Genomic DNA, 20,925 nt, shown 5'->3' on the forward strand with positions numbered 1-20,925 from the left:
CAAGGAAATAATGACACTCTGACTTAAAAGACTTGTTTGTAGTTATGACACTAAGGGAAAAGAACAAAATTATGGAATATTCAATCAAGATTTAAAATTGTTATTCTTGAAGAAACTGTAAAAAGATAAGCTACAAAAAGATAAAATGAATGGCATATATTAATCATGGACTTATATCTACAACATATCAAGGAACCTAAAAATACAGTACACTGAGTAAATAAACAATTAAAAGACCCAAAATAACCCACAAAGACTAGAGGCTAAGAATGGAATGTAGCTCCATGAACAAAGTTCTGGGTTTGATGCCCCAACACTGGGGGGAGGGGGAGAAAGGATGGAGGAAAGAACAATAGATGTGAATACATTTCAACAAAGAAGTAAGAGATTAAAAGTGAGCACATAAGAAGATGCTTACTTCCCAGAGAAATGCAAATTAAAACCACAAGAGGTACCTTGCACAGTTTAAGAGTTAAAAATTCATCTACCATATAATTTTGAGATTCTATGCACAGGCACTTAAACCTAAGAAATAAAACATATTGGCCGGGCAGTGGTGGCACATGCCTTTAATCCCAGCCCTCTGGAGGCAGAGGCAGGTGGATCTTTGTGAGTTCAAGGCCAGCTCGGTCTACAGAGTGAGTTCCAAGATAGGCTCCAAAGCTACACAGAGAAACCCTGTCTCAAAAAAACAAAACAAACAAACAAACAAAAGAAATGAAATATATGCCCATAAAGGCCTCTGTGTGAATGTTCACAGTAGCTTTATTTATAATATCCCCAAACATAAACAACACAACTGTTCATCAATGGATAAGCAAATTGCAGTGTATCCATACAATGGAACATCACTCAGCAATAAGAAGAAATCAACTCCTGACACAGTCATATATCAGCCAGGAATCTTAAATTACATAAGCCAAGCAAAAGAGTATAGGAGTTCACTTAAATACTGAAAAATACAACCATATTCAGTTATTTTGGTTCTGCTGGATAACATTTGGGGCTTTGTGTAGGCAAGGCAAGTTCTCTGCCACTGAGCTTTACCTCCAGTCATATATAGTTTTTTAAAAAATGGCTTTATTGAGATTAAACCCCCCACAAAATTCACTCATAAAATTCAGTTGTTTTCAGTATGTTCAGAGTTGTGTAATCATCATCAGCACAATCAAATTCTCTTACAACTATAAGTCTGCTAGAAATCGCTTCCCATTTTCCTCAAGTCCTTGGTTCTGAGCAATTGCTTACCTATTTTCTGCCTCTACAACATATCTTATATGTTATATGAAATGTAACTATAAACATAAAGCAGTGTTGTGATAAAGTTCTACTTCACATATTTTCAAGATTTATCCATGTGCTGGGCATAGTGTCTCATGCCTATAATTCTAGCATTCAGGGGTTAAAATGGCAGTATCATCGAGTTCAAGGCCAGTTTGGGCTACAAAGCTAAATGCTGTGTCTCTCAAACAAAAGCAAGAGGCATGCTGGGTGTGGAGGTACACACACACACCTTTAATCCCAGTACTCAGGAAGCAGAAGAAGGTGTATTATTACTCTGAGTTTGGTTCAGTCTGTTCTACATAGTGAGTTCCAGGCCAGCCAAGGCTAAATAGTAAGACAGGGCTATATAGTAAGACCTTGTCTCAAAAAAATAATAGAGCTAGAAAGATGGTTCAGCAGTTAAGAGAACTTCCTGTCCTTCCAGAGGCTCAGAGTTCACTCACCTCTTAATATTCACAATTGCCTATAAATCTAGATCCATGGGATCCAATGCCCACTTCTGGCCTTTAGGGGAGTCTGCTCATGTAAATGTACACACGCACACGCGCGCACACACACACACATACAATTTTCAGATTGTTCATAGCATGTACAAATATAACTGATATTTTATGTACTCGTCTTATACCTTGCAAACTTGCTCAGTCATTTATAGTTCTAATAGTTCTTAATGGATTTGTTATAATTTTCCTTAAAAAATGTTTCTGTTTGCAACGGGGAGCTTAAATCCAGGGCCTTGTGCATAGTAGACAAGTGCTCTGCCCCTGAGCTATACTCCCAAACCTTAAAATTTTCTTTGTACAGATCACACTAAAATTCCTGTTGGTAGATGTAATAGGATCCGCAAACAGACTCAAATTTGGATAACTTCTGTTTTCTTTCTTTTTTAAAATTTTTTTTAAAAATAAATTTTCTATTCATTTTACATACCAACCAGAGATCCCCCTCTCCTCCCTCCTCCTGCCCCCCAGTCATACCCCCTAACCCACCTCCTTTAAGGCAAGGTCTCCCATAGGGAGTCAGCAGAGCCTGGTACATTCAGTTGAGGCAGGCCTAAGGCCCTCTTCCCTGTATCAAGGCTGTGAAAGGTATCCCACCATAGGCACTGGGCTCCAAAAAGCCCACTCATGTACCAGGGATGGATCCCGATCCCACTGCCTGGGGGGCTCCCCAGACAGTTCAAGCTAAATGACTGTCTCGCCTATCCAGAGGGCCTAGTCCAGTAGCATGGGAGCTCCACAGCTATTGGTTCACAGTTCATGCGTTTCCACTAGCTTGGCTGACCATCTCCGAACATTTTCCGATCATGATCTCGATGTCCCTTGCTCATAGAATCCCCCTCTCTCACTGATTGAATTCCTGGAGCTCGGCCTGTCACCCAGCCGTGGATCTCTGCATCTACTTCCATCAGTCACTGGATGAGGGTTCTATGATGACAGTTAGGGTATTCAGCCATCTGATCATCAGAGTAGGCCAGTTCAGGTACTGTCTCGACTATTGCCAGTAGTCTAAGGTGGGTTTATTCTTGTGGGTTCCTGGGAACTTCCCTAGCACTCTGTTTCTCCTTATTCCCATGATGTCTTCATTAATCATAGAATATCTTTTCTTACTCTCTCACTCTGTTCCTGTTCCAGCTCAAACTTCCTGTTCCCCTATGTTCTCATGCCCCATCTCTTGCCTTCTATTACCTCCCCTCACCCCCAGTTTGCTCATATAGATCTCATCTATTTCTCCTTCACTGGGCGATCCATGCATCCTTCCTAGGGTCCTCCTTACTAGCTAGCCTCCCTGGAGCTGTGGGTTGCAGTTTGGTTATCCTTTGCTTTACATTTAGTATCCACTTATGAGTGAGTACATACCATGTCTGTCCTTCTGAGTCTGGGTTACCTCACTCAGGATGATATTTTCTAGTTCTACCCATTTGCCTGCAAATTTCATGATGTTATTGTTTTTCTCTGCTGAGGAATACTCCATTGTGTACATGTGCCACATTTTCTTTATCCATTCTTCAGTTGAGGGGCATCGAGGTTGTTTTCAGGTTCTGGCTATTAAGAATAATGCTGCTATGAACATAATTGAGCATGTGTGCTTGTGGTAGGATTGAGCATCCTTTGGATATATGCCCAAGAGTGGTATTGAGCTGGGTCTTGAGGAAGACTGATTCCCAATTTTCTGAGAAACGGCCATACTGATTTCCAAAGTGGCTGTACAAGTTTGCATTCCCACCAACAGTGTAGTAGAGTTCCCCTTGCTCCACATCCTCTCCAACATAAGCTGTCTTCAGTGCTTTTGATCTTGGCCATTCTGACAGGTATAAGATGGTATCTCAGTGTCATTTTGATTTGCATTTCCCTGATGACTAAGGATGTTGAGCAATTCCTTAAATGTCTTTCAACCATTTGAGATTCTTCTGTTGAGAATTCTGTTTAGCTCTGTAGCCCATTTTTTAATTGGATTGTTCAGCATTTTGATGTCTAGTTTCTTGAGTTCTTTTCCCAGCCTTTTACTCTCATGTAGTGTCTGTCTTTGAAGTTGAGGTGTGTTTCTTGTATGTAGCAGAAGGATGGATCCTGTTTTCGTATCCATTCTGTCAGCTTGTGTCTTTTTATAGGCAAATTGAGACCATTGATATTAATGGATATTAATGACCAGTGATTGTTAATTCCTGTTATTTTTTTGTTGGTACTGTTGTGTGTTTCTCTTCTTTGGTATTTGTTGGTGTGGGATTATCTATTGCCTGTGTTTTCATGGGTGCATCTAACTTCCTTAGGTTAGATTTTTCCTTCCAGTGCTTTTTGTAGAGATGAATTTGTGGATAGATATTGTTTAAATCTGGTTTTATCATGGAATATTTTGTTTACTCCGATATGGCGATTGAGAGTTTTGTTGGATATAATAGTCTGGGTTGGCATCCATAGTCTCTTAGTGTCCAGGACCTTCTGGCTTTCAGAGTCTCCATTGAGAAGTCAGGTGTTATTCTGATGGGTCTGCCTTTGTATGTTACTTGGTGGCCTTTTTCCTTTGCAGCTCTCAATATTTTTTCTTTATTCTATATGTTTAGTGGTTTGATTATTATGTGGCAAGGGGACTTTTTTTGGGGAATCCAGTCTATTTGGTCTTCTGTAAGCTTCTGTATCTTCATAGGCATTTCCTTCTTTAGGTTGGGAAAGTTTTCTTCTATGACTTTGTTGAATATATTTTCTGTGCCTTTGAGTTCATACTCTTCTCCTTCTTCTATCCCTATTATTTTTAGATTTGATCTTTTCATGGTGTCCCAAATTTCCTGGACGTTTTGTGTTATGACTTTATTGGCTTTAGTGTTTTCTTTGACTGATGAATCTATTTCATCTACTGTATCTTCAACGCCAGAGATTCTCTCTCCATCTCTTGCATTCTGTTGGTTATGCTTGCATCTGTAGGTCCTGTTCATTTACTCAGATTTCCCATTTCCAGTATTCCCACAGTTTGTGTCTTCTTTATTGCCTCTATTTCAGTTTTCAAATCTTGGACTGTTTCATTCACCTGTTTAATTGCCTTTTCTTGGCTTTCTTTAAGGGATTTATTGATTTCTTCCAGTTTTTTGTTTGTCTTTTCTTCTAATTCTTTAAGGGAAATTTTCATTTCCTCTTTAAAGGCCTCTCTCATCTTCTTAAAGTCATTTTTAAGGTTGATTTCTTTTGCTTCTTCTGCTTTGGGATGTTCAGGTCTTGCTGATGTTGCACCACTAGGTTCTGATGACGCCATATTAGTTTTTTATGTTGTTGACTGTATTTTTGCATTGGCGTCTACCCATCTCTTCTTCCACTCCATGCAAGTGGTGTCTGTGTCTGAGGGAGCCTCTTTTGGTCCGATTGATGTTTTTGGTCTAATGGGAGCTTTTGGTCTAATCTGGACTCTTGGTTCAATCGGTGCTGGTGGATTCTGTGTCTCAGGGAGCAAATTTCAGTCCAATGGGCATCAGTGGGCTCTGTCTCAGGGAGCAGCTATTACTAATTGGTGTAGGGTGTGACCTGTTTTCTTGGCGATAGAGCAGGGGAAGAAGCAGCTTGCGGGTCCTTAGGGCTCCAATGGCTTAGGGGAGGGGCACACAATGTGCCCCTGGGGCCCAGGGGCTAGGGACCTGGTCTGCCCAGTCCAGAGATGGGGCCTTACCTGTCCCCAATCGGTGCAGGGTAGGCTTATGACTCTAGTGGTCACTGGTGTCACAGGGGGCTGTTTTCTTGGTGAGGGGTCGGGGAAGAGGCAGCTGGCCGGTCCCTGGGACTCCAGTTGCTTGGGGGTAAGGACACAAAATGTACCCCTGGTGCCTAGGGGCTAGGGAACTGGTGTGCCCAGTCCAGAGATGGGGCCTTACCTGTCCCCAATCGGTGCAGGGTAGGCTTATGACTCCTGACGTCTGTTTTGTTTTGAAGACATTAATTGTAACTTCCTACTTTGTCTTAGTTTCTTTATCTAGTTAGTGTGTGCTAGTCACTGTCTTTTAGGTAGGAGCCTTTCTTAAAATGTATAGAGACCTGATCTATATCTATAAATGTATAGGTGATCTTCACACTTATGGGTTAGACACTAAAGGAGCTAGCAAGGCTTTCAGCTAGTGGATTTGAAGGGTGACCTGGTGGAGTCAGCTTTCTGACAGTGGTATCCGCACAGCTCTCCTTACAGGTGTTTTCTCTATAGCTATTCAGTTCTCTAAGAGCTGTCTTCTGATTTATGTCAAGAAGTTATGTCTGCTAGATGGTGTTTGGGAACAGGATACGAGAAAGAGGTTGCATCTTTTAGTATGTAAACTTACCAAGCAAATAGCTTAGTATTAGAGTTCCTGGACAGTGACACAGTCAGAGCTCAATAATCACTACATATAATTCTATTTAATTTGTGTGTGTGTGTGTGTGTGTGTGTGTGTGTATGTGTGTGTATATATATTATATATTATATATGTTTGTGTGTGTAATGTGTGCAGATATACATGTATGAGTGCCTGTATAGGCCAGAGTTCAATGTTGGCTGTCTTAGTCGCTTTCTACTTTATTTTTTATTTTTATTTTTTTTTATTTTTTATTTTTTTGGTTTTTCGAGACAGGGTTTCTCTGTGTAGGTTTGCACCTTTCCTGGAACTCACTTGGTAGCTCAGGCTGGCCTCGAACTCACAGAGATCCGCCTGGCTCTGCCTCCCGAGTGCTGGGATTAAAGGCGTGTGCCACCAACGCCCGGCTTCTACTTTATTTTTTTAAGACAAGGTCTCTCATTGATCCTAGAGCTCACTGATTTGGCTGAACTGAGTAAACAACATGCCACAGAGAACCTTTTCTGTCTGCCTCCCCAGTGCTGGAATTACAGGTACAAATTGTTGTGCCTTGCTCTTTTAGATGGGTGCTGAGGATCAAACAGATTCTGATGCTTATGCAGTAAAGGACTTTACTGAGGGAGCCTTGCTGAATATTTTTATGACACAAGCTAAAGTCATCTGAGAGGCAGGAACTTCAATCAAGAAATTAATGCCTCCACAGGCAGACCTGTAAGACATTTTCCTAATTAGCGATAAATGGGGCTCAACCCATTGTAGGTGCCATCCATGGGTGCTGGTGGTCCTGGGTTCTACAAAAAAGCAGGCTGGATGCTGGAGGGATGGCTGAGTAGTTAAGAGCACTGACTGCTCTTCTAGGGACCCAGGTTCAACCCAGCATCCACATGGCAGCTCACAACTGTCTGCAACTCCAGTTCCAGAGGATTTAATACCCTCACACAGACATACAAGAAGGCAAAAACACCAATGGAAAAAAAATAGAAAGAAAGAAAGCAAGTAGCTTGAGCAAGCCAGTAAGCACCACCTCTCCTTGACTTTTCCATCAGCTCCTGCCACCAGGTTTCTGCTCCATTTGAGTTCCTTTCTTGACTTCATTCAATGATGAACAGTGGAGGTATTAAGCAAAATAAGCCCTTTCCTTCCCAACTTGTGTTTTGGTCTTGATGTTTCATGGCAGCAATAAAAACCCTAACTAAGGAGCCATTTTGCCAGCTCTATTAATTACTTTCTTGATAGCACAATACAATTATCTTTGGCTGTATTTGTTAATACAGTATTCTCAAATCAAGGAATTTCCACTTCAGTATCTAAAGAAAATAACCTTTTTTGGGAAAGCATGTGACATAGCTGAACATATGTGGGATGAATGATTAGGCTCATAGTTTTAAAACTTCTTTTAATGATTTTTCAACATTCAAATAAGGCATCTTTTGTATTACAGCATATTATTCACTATGACATTAAAATATAAGCCAAAGAAACTTTTCAAAAAATTCTTCAATATTATAGAGACGCTGAATGACTTGACAGGCTTCAATATTCTAGCTTTAAATTACAAGGGCAACTTTTGTAGTAAGTTGTAACATTAAATTGGACCTTTTCACAAGGAAGGGGCAGTATGTTATAAGGAAGGAGCTACAATGAAATAAAAACTGAGAAAGAAAGAAGGGAAAGATGGGAAGAGAGAAGTAATAAACTTTAGCATTAATAATGGGATAGTCTAGTATAACCTATAAAACAGAAAATTACTTTCATGCATAAAACAGCTTAAAAAACAACTGGAAAATATGCTACTGATAGAATTTACTTTATATTCATTTAGAAAAAATAAATACTTAATACTACCAACTAACTAGCAATACTAATGAAGTGAGGTTAATATTTGGAATTCAGAATGGGCCTTTGTTAGATATCAAGCCATTATTACATGATATCAAGATGTATTTTACTTACATGGCTTTTCTTCAAAGATATTTTAACTTTGGATTCGAAGAGTTCCATTGTTTTTAAAAATTACTCAGGAATTTTTCTTTGACATACAGCTACTCTATAATCTCACAAAATACATTCCATCCAATCGCAGGAGAAAAGGTATTACTTACATTTTTCCTTATTACCATTGGTATTGTGCAAGAAGTCTCCATCAGAACGAGTTGTAGGGAAGTCATCTTCATCATCTTCTACCACTAAATAAAAAACATTTAGGGATATTACAATGAAAACTGGCTTATTCTTATGTTCAACTGAACATAAGCTCTTACTCATCTTTTGTGTTTTCACTGATTATCAAGATAAGCTTAATAACTATGTTGTGAAATGATATTAAGTATATTGTCATCTGTGGAATAGATGGTTATTGAGTTATACTTTATACCCTTTAGTCTTTGTGGTTTGAAAGAAAATGGCCCCCAAAGGAAGTGACACTATTAGGAGGTATGGCCTTGTAGAGCAGATGTGGTCTTGTTGGAGGAAGGGTGTCACTGTGGATGCAGACTCTGAGGTCTCATATATGTTCAAGATACTGCCCAGTGTCTCAGACCACTTCCTGTTGCCTGCACGATGTACGACTCTCAGCTACTTCTCCAGCACCATGTCTGCCTGCATGCTGCCATGTCCCAACATGGTGATAATGGACTGAACCTCTGAACTGTAAGCCACCCCATTAAATGTTTTCTTTATAAGAGTTGTCACGGTCATGGTTTCCCTTCACAGCAATAGAAATTCTAACTAAGGCAGTATTCCTATCTCTTCTACCTTCACTAGGGTCATCTTATGACTCTTTAATAATCCGAGAACGGTCTGGCAAGGTAAAAGCACTTGCCATCAGGCTTGACAAACACAGTTCAATCCTAAGAATGTAAGTCGATAACCAACTCCCTCAAGCTGTTCTCTGACCTCAACACAGGCACTATGGTACGTGCATACCCATATACCTACCTACTTTTATACAGAGATAACCAAAAAAATAAAAAATAAAAAAAAAAAATTGAAGAGGCTAGAAAAACTGACAGCTGTAAAGTGAGAGATAACTTCTCTATCCTCTGAGAATTCTCCAATCTATTTCTGTATATACAGGGAAAATAATACTTCTAGATGTGATGTCAATTTTCATTTATTCCAATGTGTATGTGTGCTTGGATATCCCTTTTAATTTCTCCAATGAGAAAAAAATCCTAAAGTTTAGGTTTTACATTTGTTTTACACAAGTATGTATGTTACCAAATAAAGGAAATCTGGTACTATCTCTTTACATTAATTTACCTTGCATCTTTGTTCTCACAGAACAGTCATTTATCCTAGCTACTGACGTCACAATGTGACTACTCTTAAATTAGTTCTCTGGCAAATGTTACAATGATGACCTTCAAGTACCTTTTGTTTTAAGTGCATTACTTCATTGGCCAGGGTCTTTTGACATCTCCCTACATTAAAAAAAAATCCTATCAATGGAAAATTAACAGTTTATTAGCTACTCCCCTACCTAACACTTCCTACAACAGATATTTTGTTACATTTGTTCTAGATGTTATCTAGTCTCATGATTTGAAGGATGGTTTTTCTTGGAAAATTCAAATGGTCTCTATATTTTCCCTTTTTGCTGGCCTTTCCCTATAGCCTTCAGAAGGCTTGTTTACAATAAGCTACCCTCTATTTCTATTAGAAAAATTATCTAGACTCATCTGAGAAACAAAGAATATAATTTTATATTCTCCCTCTCTCCTTCCCAATGCTCTGATTCAGTAGAACAAGGGCACAGGGTATTGTAGGATGTAGCCTTTTAAGTTACTCCAGACTGTATATCACAGTGATTTTCAGGCAATACCCTGCTCTGGATGACTGTATTTTGCAAAGCAGCATTTTGCTCCATTTTGAGTGCAAATGCAGAATAATTCTACATCTCAACTATGTCTGTAGATATCACCATCTGTCCCACACAACAATGAGAAATAAATGAGTAAAAACTTATAATTACAAGTAAAAAGGTACTACCTACAAATATATCAAAAGCAGACTGGGATCAGATGGTACACACAGAAAAAACAGGCCCATGAACATAACACACAAGCACACTAGGCCAATGAAAGGTGCCACAACTTCATCTGGAAGCCATAAAAAAAAAAAAAAAAGCTAATACTATGATGATGATAACGATGACCCAACTGAACATTATCTGACCCTGATACATGGCTTAAAGGACCAACAGGCAGAGAATTCCCAAGTGTCTCAGAGGCTTCTGTTCAGCACAGTTCCTCCAATAAAGGATAGCAACCCACTCAAAGTCTTTGCCTTTGTCCAGACCAAAACCCTGGAACTGGTCCTTTAACTCAATCTTGCAGCTGTACAAATATTGCAATTCTACAGCTCAGCCTTATAGCTTAGCTCTGAGGGCTTTCAGTAGTTCTCCAACTGGGTTCCTTAGTATTGGATCTACTTCAGTGACTTTCTTTGCATTCATAACAGGTCTCTGCCTTTACCTTTAGTAAGTCACCTTTGAATTCAGAGGCATTCTATGCTTTCTGTAGCTATTCTATAACCTACATGCATAAATATATACACAGACACACATACAGACATATATGTTGGGTCTGTGATCTGAGAAAATATTAGCAATTAAGATTGGAATAAAGCTTGTGATTGCCAATGGCCAGTGTTGGAGCATGGACCATGAAAGGAGTTGTGTGAGGAGAATTCTGAGTGCCTGTGAGAAAACTCCAAGACAACAAGACAAAAGTCATGGGACTTCAGTTTCTTCAAATCACAGAATTGGTTTTAGAATGTGTTTTCGTGCTCCTCCCAGGTGTAGTAGATAGAAGTGAGTTGACTTCAGATTACTCATTATTGCTGCTGTTGTTATTCAATTAAATGTTTAACTATCCTTTATATATGCCTCAATAGAAAAACTGATGTATTTGCCACATGTGGCCTGTCCTTGTGATTGTCTACAGCTTGAACTCATGAGAACATTACTCAGGTGACCTTTAACTCCCAGAGTATAAATTGTCTGAGGCTCTGAATAAAGTTGGCTATTACACGAGACTTTAGTCTGTCTCATTTATCAGCTTCATTCTTCCAGGTCCCACCACTTCTATAGTGGTGACAGGCAGCTCTCAATGAAATCAGATGAATTGGAAGTAATGTGGCTTCTGAATTTGAATGATGACATTGTGGAAAGATAGAATGTGTCCATTTGTTTCTGATATATTGGGTTCATGGCAGTATGATGAATTGTTTCTTTTTTCTTAAGATCACCTATATGATTCAAATAATCATTGAACAACCTTTTCAGTACTCAAATATTTCTTAGATACCAGTGAATTAAATATTTTCTCCAACTATTACCATTTCATTGTTGAAGTCTGTTGCCAGTACCTCACAAGGTGACTGTTTGGGGCAATTAAGTAAATATGAGGTCATCAGAGGCTCTCTGGAAACACCCATGTGCAGAGATGATGAGAGAGCAAGAAGACAGCGCTTATGTGCCAGCAACAGTCCTTGAACGGGACTTTAACTCATCACTCTTGGGAGTAGTCAACACTGCCAACACTTTGCTTTCACAACTCTGAGAAAATGAAACTTATTTAAGCCATTCAGTCTTCGGTACTTTGAACTTTGATAGCTTTTGGAATAGTTAACACATATATACATGGTAAGTCTATTATAAAATTATAACAGATAATATCAAATACCTAAAAGACTTCATGATAAATACTATAAATAATATAATAACTAATCATGATGACGTTCTCTTGAAATGAGTTTCTCTCTATTCTTCATGCTTGACCCACAGGCTCATTCACGGACTCTCCGATTACTAGAATGACTTACATCAGGGTTTTTTCTATCTTCAGTCTTTTACCATTCTAATTAACATTACAATTATCTGCAAGTAATTTTTTAAAAAGTTTAATCTCAGTCTCATGTACTCTTGCTTAAATAGTAACTTTTCAAATTTGCTGTGGATATCGCTCTGTATAAATAAAATGCTGATTGGCCAGTAGCCAGGCAGGAAGTATAGGCGGGACAAGCAGAGAAGAGAATTCTGGGAACAGGAAGGCTGAGAGAGGGAGACACTGCCAGCCACCACCATGAGTACCAACATGTAAAATACTGGTAAGCCACGAGCCATGTGGCAAGGTATAGATTTATAGAAATGGGTTTATTTAAGATGTAAGAACTAGATAGCTAGAAGCCTGAGTCATTAGGCCAAACAGTTTAAATAATATAAGAGTCTGTGTGTTTATTTTATAAGTGGGCTAAGAGACTGCCAGGGCTTGGCGGGAGCTGGAGGGAAACTCCCCAGCTACACAAATTTCTGATGGGAAACTGATTTTAGATTAAATTCCAATGGTTCTTAAAAATTTAGTATTCTCTACCTAATCGCTTACTAGCACCAAAAAGGGATTTTCAACCTTTTTTTAAAGCCTAATTACACACACACACACACACACACCCAATGGAAACAACAGTTGCTCTTGCTAGCAGTGACCTCTTATCTCCTGAATAAGATCTTTTAGGCATTTGAAAGTACTTTTCAGGGTCTGTGATACAGTCTATGTGCATGCACCTATGTGTGTGCTGTCTTCTACTGATAAACAGTGTCCATTGTCTTACAGATTTTGTCCACTTTTAAAGATTTGTGGTAGAAGATAAATTTAGTCCCCGTTATTCATCCTTCCCAGGAACAAAAAGCCGTATTCTTCCAAAAGTATTTAATTTTGCCTAAATTAAATAGTCTTGAAGTTATTATTATCTTCCCCCACCCCATCTTTTTCCATAGGGATTGAACCTAAGATCTCATTCATGCTAGGCAAATACTACTTAGCCCGTGTGCTCGAGGAGGCCGGGGGTCCATGCCATATCTTCCTCAATCACTCTCTGTAGTATCTTTTGGGACAGGGTCCTTCGCTGAGCTATTTAAAATGTAAAGATGGGCTGGAGCTATAGCTAATGGACAAGATTTCTGCTCCTAGTGAAGATGAATAATGAACTGAATTTATTCTTTACCATAAATCCTAAAAAGTGGACAGAGTTTATGAGACAATGGACACCTGTTCTTAGATAACAATAAAGGAGTGATAGATACCCCAAGGGTAAGAAACAAATGCTGTAAGCTTTATGATTGTTCCAGCCCCTGTGCATTCAAGACAGGAAACCTAGCAGACTGCTGAGGTGAGGTGCAGCTAAGACAACACAAAGGTTTTCTTTCCCAAGAAGATGAGAAACAAGGAGAGGACTACACAGACACCGCCAGAAAACAGCAGGTGTTTCTTTTGAGGCCTCAGCAGAGTAACAAGAGTACCTGCACATGAGAGACTATTAATAGCAGGGAAAAACCTTTCGGAGAGAATCCAGGGAGCAGTACCCCGACCTTATGTAGGAAGGTAAGAAAAGTTACTTGTTCCCACAGTGCAGAATGGAAAGCCTCATAGTTTACAGGGGACTAATTAGGAAATTCAGAAAAGTCTTGCCTCAGTAGTGGGGCAGACTAGAAATACACTTCCGGAAGCTTTGGCTACTACACATGAAGTGCTATGATGGTATTATTTTGAAGGTAGAATTGTGGTAAGTTACATATGCATGAACCCTAAAGTGGCCATCAAATCACAGAGTTAGAGCAAAAACATGAATAAAGGAGAAAAAAAAATTATAAAAAAATTTAGTACAAAAGGCAGCGAAAGGAAACAAACAAAAAACAATGAAGACCAAAAGAATTTGAAGTCCAACACATTTCATAAGGCCAAGAAATTCAGTCATGACCAGCAATGCTCTTCTACTAGGGGTGAACTCAGGGCTAGGTGCTAATATTGCTGGGGAGGTCATGTTCACCTTCAGAGCAAATAAAGAGAACTAAACATGTGTTGACATCAACAATATCTTCAGCACTAACAAAGGGGAAGCAACTTTAAGCCTCAAATTAAAAGCTAATTGAACTGGGTGGTGCCACACACGCCTGGAATCCCAGCACATGGGAAGCAGAGGCAGGAGGATCTCTGTGAGTTTGAGGCCAGCCTGGTCTACAGAGTTAGTTCCAGGACAGTCAAGGCTATACAGAGAAACCCTGTCTTCACAAAAACAAACAAACCAACAAACAAACAAACAACAAAAAAACTAGAGGCTTTAAAGCCATTCATTCTCCAAGTAAAAATAGTGGTAATAGTTTAATTAACCTTTATCCCTTTGAAGTTCATCCTTGGAGACAGCATCAGCGCAGACATCAAAGTACTTCTGGAGAGTATCGACTTGTCTACATAAGATGTCTCTAAAGGTTTCCATTTCAGCAAGTTTCTCACGTAAACTGTGTCCTTTCTGTAAAACACAAAGCAGGGGGTGTGTGAGTCAAGTAAAACAAATGCACACTGTTGGCCCTATGATATTTAGTCACCTTTTAGGCTGGCATCCTATCATTGAGGGAATGAGCGGTGAATTTCAAAGTGATATTCCTAGGAACAGTCTTGAAGAGACACTGACAAACGTACGGATAATAGGAAAGCAATTCTGCCTGATAATCTGCTAACATAACAACATTTTCCTATAAAACACCGTGAAGAGACACAGACTTTGAAATGGGCAAATGCATTATTACTGGATGTAGTTTAGTAGTATTGATGAGTGTTGTAGGGGACCCCGAGGGGAAGATGATATCAGACTGCACAAGTTTTTCCTTTTCATTGCATATGAATTATTTTACAAGTCTTTTAATAGAAAATCCAATAGTGTTGTGTGATTTTTGTCTCAAGAGACACAAATGGACTTTGACTTGTGCAGAAACATTGATTGTTTTTGCAGTGCTGGTGATTAACCCCAGGAATTTTGCAGGTTAGCCAAGAGCTCTACCATTGAGCCACATTCCCCAAGGCATTGACTATTAATCTGCAGATGCTGGCCAGTTTTTCATCAGTAAATCATTTTAATATTCTCCAGATTCTCCTTTGAACCAATCTGTAAAATTATACCTTACCTCATTAATGAATGAAGATAATAAAATCTCAAGTGTTCATTTTATATTTGTATGTGCCATGATTTCATCCCTTAAGAACTTATAACAACTTCAAGTAAATTACATTGTGGAAAAGTTCTTTTAAGAACCTATCAAGGGCTGGTCAGATGACTCAGAGGATAAAGGCACCTACTGCCAAGCCCGACACCTGGACTTTACCTCCTGGGATCCACGTGGTGAAAGAACAGAGCCAATCCTACTAACTGTTCTGAGTTCCATATGCCCATATTCTCTCTCTCTCTCTCTCTCTCTCTCTCTTCTCTCTCTCTCTCTCTCTCTCTCTCTCTCTCTCTCTCTCTCTCTCTCTCTCTCACATACACACACACACACACACACACACACACACACACACACACACACGTAACCTAAGTTATTTATCTAATACTAAACTTACATGACACTGCCTCAAAGCATCATAATCACAAACCTTGAATGAAGACGTGGATGTAGCAGAATAGCCACTTGCTCCAGACACCAGGGACACCATTGAGCCATGTCTACGCAAACTGGACTCAGATCCATATCCTGATTCAGTCTGAAAAAGAAAGTAAAGTCTACATGAAAAAAAAAAAATAGAAATATTTAAGGGGATGCAAAATTAGTAAGGTTATTATAACAGTAATTACCAATTTGGATTTACATAAGAAATAGCCAATCTACTGATGCAAACAATACCTTTCAATTCTCCATTGACATTTTAATTTAGAATGCTACATGTTATACTAGCAGGCTAACAAGTTATTTAATAATAGGCTCTAACAGTCAAATTCATAAGGAAAGAGAATAGTGGTCAGCAGAAACTGGGGAAAGGCTTCAATGAGGAAGACGAAAACGCCGTGGAGCTGATTGAGAAATAGTACTGATATACTTTTGTTCTTTAAAGGCCACTCATTTACCCTAATACAACTTAAATAGACGGCACCAGTGAAACTGTTCCTATTATCCCAGTCTGTATCTATTTTCTTTTTTAAAAAGTTTTGTGTTATTTTTAAGTATGTGTGTGTCTGTGTGTGTGCATGCTCTTGTGTGTCTGTTTGGGTATGTGCACATGAGCTCAGGTACCCACGATGGCCAGAGGCTTCCAATTTCCTGGAATGGTGGTTGTGTGCTGCCTCTCAAGTGTGCTGGAAATAGACCTCAGGTCCTCTAGAAGTACAGTAAGTGCTCTTATCTGCTGAGCCATCTCTCCAGCCCCATCTCTGTATTTTCAACCACTCTTATTACATTATAATTATAGGTTTAGCATTGAATTATAATAGCTTATATTTAAAAATTGCTACTTGACTTTGATCTTTTTGAAAGCCGATTGTAAATGTTCATTTTTTAAGTAACCTTTATAGTTCAACTTTGCTGGTCCATATGTCATGGAGGGTAAATACGACCTCCTGGGTGTTTGTGTACAGTCCCAACACTGTCATTATACATTTTCCTCCACTTTAATGAGCTGGATACCTTTCAGAATATCCATTTTATATTCTATTCTCAACCAAATGCACTACTAGTAATATCGTCAAAGAAGTCAGCTATCTGAAAATTTTCCAAGTCCCTGAAACCAAAGATTTTGGATCCAACTACAGTGAATCATGTCTGGAGAGTTGGCTCAGTGGTTAAAATCACTTGTTGCTTTTGCAGAGGACTCAGGTTGATTCTCAGCATCCACATGGTGGCTTCATAACACTCTGTAACTTAAGGCTTGGGGGATCCAATACCTTCTTCACATGCGGGCACCAGGCATGCATGTGGTGCACATACTTATATGTAGATAAAACACTTATACCCAATAAAACAGAATAAATAAATCTATTAATAAAATAAATTATAGTAAATCAAATGCCTTTGTTGAAAAATCCAGGCATCTGTACCATATCATTGCTGGAACATCACATTGCACCTATTATGGTTTTAAACAAGTGTTTATATTTAATAGCTGTACTTTGTTTGAATGGAGGAAAATCATATAGGCTTTTCAAACATTAATGCTTGGAGAAAAGAACTGGAAGCAAAGGAACAATAGCTATATTATATATCATTTAATCCCAGTCACTCGATTTCTTTTCCTTCCCTATCTCCTCTACCTTCCTTTTCCTTCCTTTCCATTGAGACAGCGTCCGTCTTGTATGGATTTCATAAGACATGCATGCATGCAGGAATGCACAGAAGCATGCAGAGAGCAAAACTATGATGAGAGGGGATGTCAGGGTACAATGTAAGTAATGACTAAAACAAGGTAGAAAATTTCAGGGATGTCTATTTGTCTATATGCAAACTCCGAGTAAATAAAAATCAGTGTAATTTGAGAACATAAATGTACTCATAAGCCTTTAAGCTGATTTCAGTATCACAGAATCACACGAAAAGGGATCTGTAATTTCAGCATCATACAGTTTACCAAGGAAGACTTCTTATCTTATAATGAGGTCTACTGGAAGTCCTACAGCAAAGGTGCTCTGGAGGCCTTTTCATTTAAAGTGGCTAAACTTTTTTCTTCTCTTTTTACAAGAATGCTAACTTGTAAGTTTAGTATTTCTATATTTTAATAGTATGGGTTTGGTAATTGCCAAGGACTGCAATTAGAAATAGGAAAAAAATCTCTCTGTAACAGCCAAGAAAATGTAAGGACTTTCAGAAATTAAGTATCTCAGATACCTATGTGAGATGTGAGATTCATTTCTAAGCAGGAATTAAATACAATACAGTTCTCTACAATTTACAGTCCAACTTAGAGATACTTAAAACAGATTGTAGACATTTTCATTTAAAATATTCAAAATTCAACAACTTGGCCTTGAAATGCAAATGCATCTGCTCTTCTCATTTACTTGCTCACACCCAGAAGTCTGGTACAAAAAAGTTGATGTTAGTGATTAATTTAAAGGCCTTGCAACAAATCAAAACAAGAAAAGCTTTACTAACTGTTTCTTACACTACAGCTTTTTATAGTCTCTCTTTCTCCAAGTTCCAGTATCTTAAAACAGGCAGCACCATTTTATTACAAAGACATCATAAAGCAGAATCCTTTACAGTATTGACATAATATATGCTATGTCATGGATAATAAATGGATGCTCATTATCAACAGCGTATCTCTTTTAACTCTCATAGTTTCCATTAAATAAATTCCATAATAAATTACAGAAATCAGTCCAAGGAAAAAGAAAATCCAGTAAACAAAGAAATCTCAATTTCATTGTTACTCAGTGTAAATAATGAAGAAGACTCATTGCTTGAGATCTATAACTGCAATAGTTTTAACAAAAATGAGAGCTGCAGAATATCAACCACAGTCCCCTATTAAAAGCATAACTAGACTGCCACTTTAGTACACATACATAGTGCTCAATTATTTCTGTTTTTATTTCAAGTCAAATCTATCATCAAATATGTTAATGTGAAAAGAGAAAAACTCAGAGAAATCAGTAATAATTCTAAAGGAACAGTAATTATTTTGAACATGAAAAAGCGACAATATTAATTTGAATTTAAAATATGTCTTCTGAGGGCAGAATATAGTAGAGGTAGATGGAAATGGGGAAATTATAATCACAATACAGTGGTGTGTTTATTAGTATAGTTTTAGGGCTAATCCTTGAAAGGAATGCTAGTCTTTTTCTTAATCTCACTTACTCTCCCACATGAAAGAAACCCAACTCACAACCTTTAGCCACCTACCCATGACTATTTTGAAAATACCAAATTCTACCTAAGACTGCCAACCCAGATTTCAAATAGTTACCATAGGAATGCCTTTCCTTTTCAAAATATTTGTTTTAATATTCCCCCCTTTCACTGTTCTGTAACAAAAACCTCTTCTTTCTTAAGTTTGCCGAAGTTTATAAGGAGTATTCCTGAACATGCTTTACACAGATAGAAAATGACATCTGGCCAAGGGCACATATTAGAAATATATATAAAACAAAGTATATCTCTAAACATCACAGTAATGAGCCCATACCTTTATTATATTAGAACACTCCTTTCTTACAAAAAGCAAACAGAAAAACCACAACAATCACACACACACACACACACACACACACACACACACCAAACAACCAAATCAAAGAGAATAAAGCAGGCTCTCTGTCCAGTAGAGGGAGTCATTAACACTTTTCAACCACTGTGTTTGGAAAGCTGACAAGGGTTACTATTGGTCAAAGCACAATAGTAACCTTTAGACTAATTACTTTATCCTATGTGCTTGGGATTTTTATATTTAAGAATATTATAACTTAAATCATATAGTTCAAAGCTATTAATTTAATAAAATAATAGAAATGCCAACAAACTTAACTACCTTAAGTTATTAGGTAAATTTTATAGTTTAATGATATGGGAGATTAATTTAAATATTATCATTTTGCATCATTAACCCATCTAAACCCTAAAAGAAGTGGCATATAAATATAATAAATATTGGATTTAAAAATTTAAAGCATTTGATTTAAAAGTTATTTTTCCTGGGCTGGAGAGATGGCTCAGTGGTTAAGAGCACTGGCTGCTCTTCCAGAGGTTCCAAGTTCAATTCTCAGCAACCACATGGTGGCTCACAACCATCCAAAATGGGATCCAATGCCCACCTCTGGTGAGCAAAGGAACATACAGACAAATCACTCTTTTTTTTTTTTTTTTTTCTCGAGACAGGGTTTCTCGGTAGCTTTGGAGCCTGTCCTGGACTAGCTCTGTAGACCAGGCTGGCCTCGAACTCACAGAGATCCACCTGCCTCTGCACCCCGAGTGCTGGGATTACAGGCGTGCGCCACCACCGCCCGGCTGACCAATCACTCTTATAAATAAATAAATCTTTAAAATAAAACAAACAAACAAACAATGATCTCTGGCAAGCAACACAGCAAAGAAACTGAGGCAAAAATTAATTTCCATATAGTGTCAAAAATTACAGTTATTATTTTAATTATGGTAAAGGAGAAAATATAAGAATGTTAACATAAAAATATAGGACATTTTTCTGAAATTGAAATTCTAAAGCCCAATCAACTGAATTGTAAACTGTTGTGAACATCAGTCTACCACCCATAGTATATGGAAGCAAACCCTATGAGAAGCAAGATGCTGTATCTTAAGAGGGCAATGGAAATCTGAGTGGCTAGACAGATGTTTCAGCAGTCAACCACCACCTGTGACTCCAGGTCCAGGGACCATACGCCCTATTCTAGAGTCCACTGGCACCCATACTCACATGACATAATTAAAAACAATTTTCATCTTTTTAAAAAGTATGTTTAACACATTTATTCCAGAAAGCTACATTGAAAATCATACTAAAAGCAACAGTAAAGGCTAAGAGTTAGGGTTTCTTTATACTAGCATGAGTGCTATACATGTATTACTATCTTATTTAACTCTTTCGCATGAGATGGCAATATACTGTGATATTCATTTTATAGATGATCTTTATGTACTATGTTCTGGGATTAAACATACCCTCCAGGTACCCTGGCTTACAGTAGGTACTGCATTCTAGACTCTCAGAGAGAGGCAGGTGTTGGAAGTTCTGGCAGTCGCCACTGACAAAGGATCAGCTGAGCAGTTGAAGCAAGGGCAAGAAAAAGACAGAAAAGGAAAGGATGAGGAGGCAAAGAGGGGAAGCCAGAGAAGAAAAGGAAAAAGAAAGGGAGCTGCTAAAAGACTGTAATGGGCAAGAGAAGAGAATCTACAGACCTGACCCTCAGACCTCAGGCTAAGACTGCTACAAGGACCTTGGATCCTGATGCCCAAGGCCTGCACGGGGACTAACTATAGCGCTTACAGGATTAGAGTACCAATAAAAATGGCCTGTAAGGGCTAACTAATTAAGGGGTGTCTCTCGCTGCTGCTTCCT

General features: G+C 38.4%; 1 protein-coding gene across 2 annotated transcripts in view; it reads right to left on the reverse strand.

Annotated features, from left to right (window-relative positions):
* The window catches only part of Cert1 (ceramide transporter 1), a 105,986-nt gene that overhangs the window by 28,514 nt on the left and 56,547 nt on the right, over positions 1–20,925 (reverse strand). For both annotated transcript variants that reach the window (XM_059276284.1, XM_059276283.1), the window contains exons 4-6: positions 15,514–15,621; positions 14,257–14,395; positions 8,191–8,274 (exon numbers count right to left, since the gene is read on the reverse strand). In XM_059276284.1, coding sequence (XP_059132267.1) covers positions 8,191–8,274; positions 14,257–14,395; positions 15,514–15,621 — 331 coding nt within the window. The remainder of the gene's footprint in view (positions 1–8,190; positions 8,275–14,256; positions 14,396–15,513; positions 15,622–20,925) is intronic.

The sequence above is a fragment of the Peromyscus eremicus genome, chromosome 11, assembly GCF_949786415.1.
Source record: "Peromyscus eremicus chromosome 11, PerEre_H2_v1, whole genome shotgun sequence".
Classification (NCBI taxonomy): domain Eukaryota; kingdom Metazoa; phylum Chordata; class Mammalia; order Rodentia; family Cricetidae; genus Peromyscus; species Peromyscus eremicus.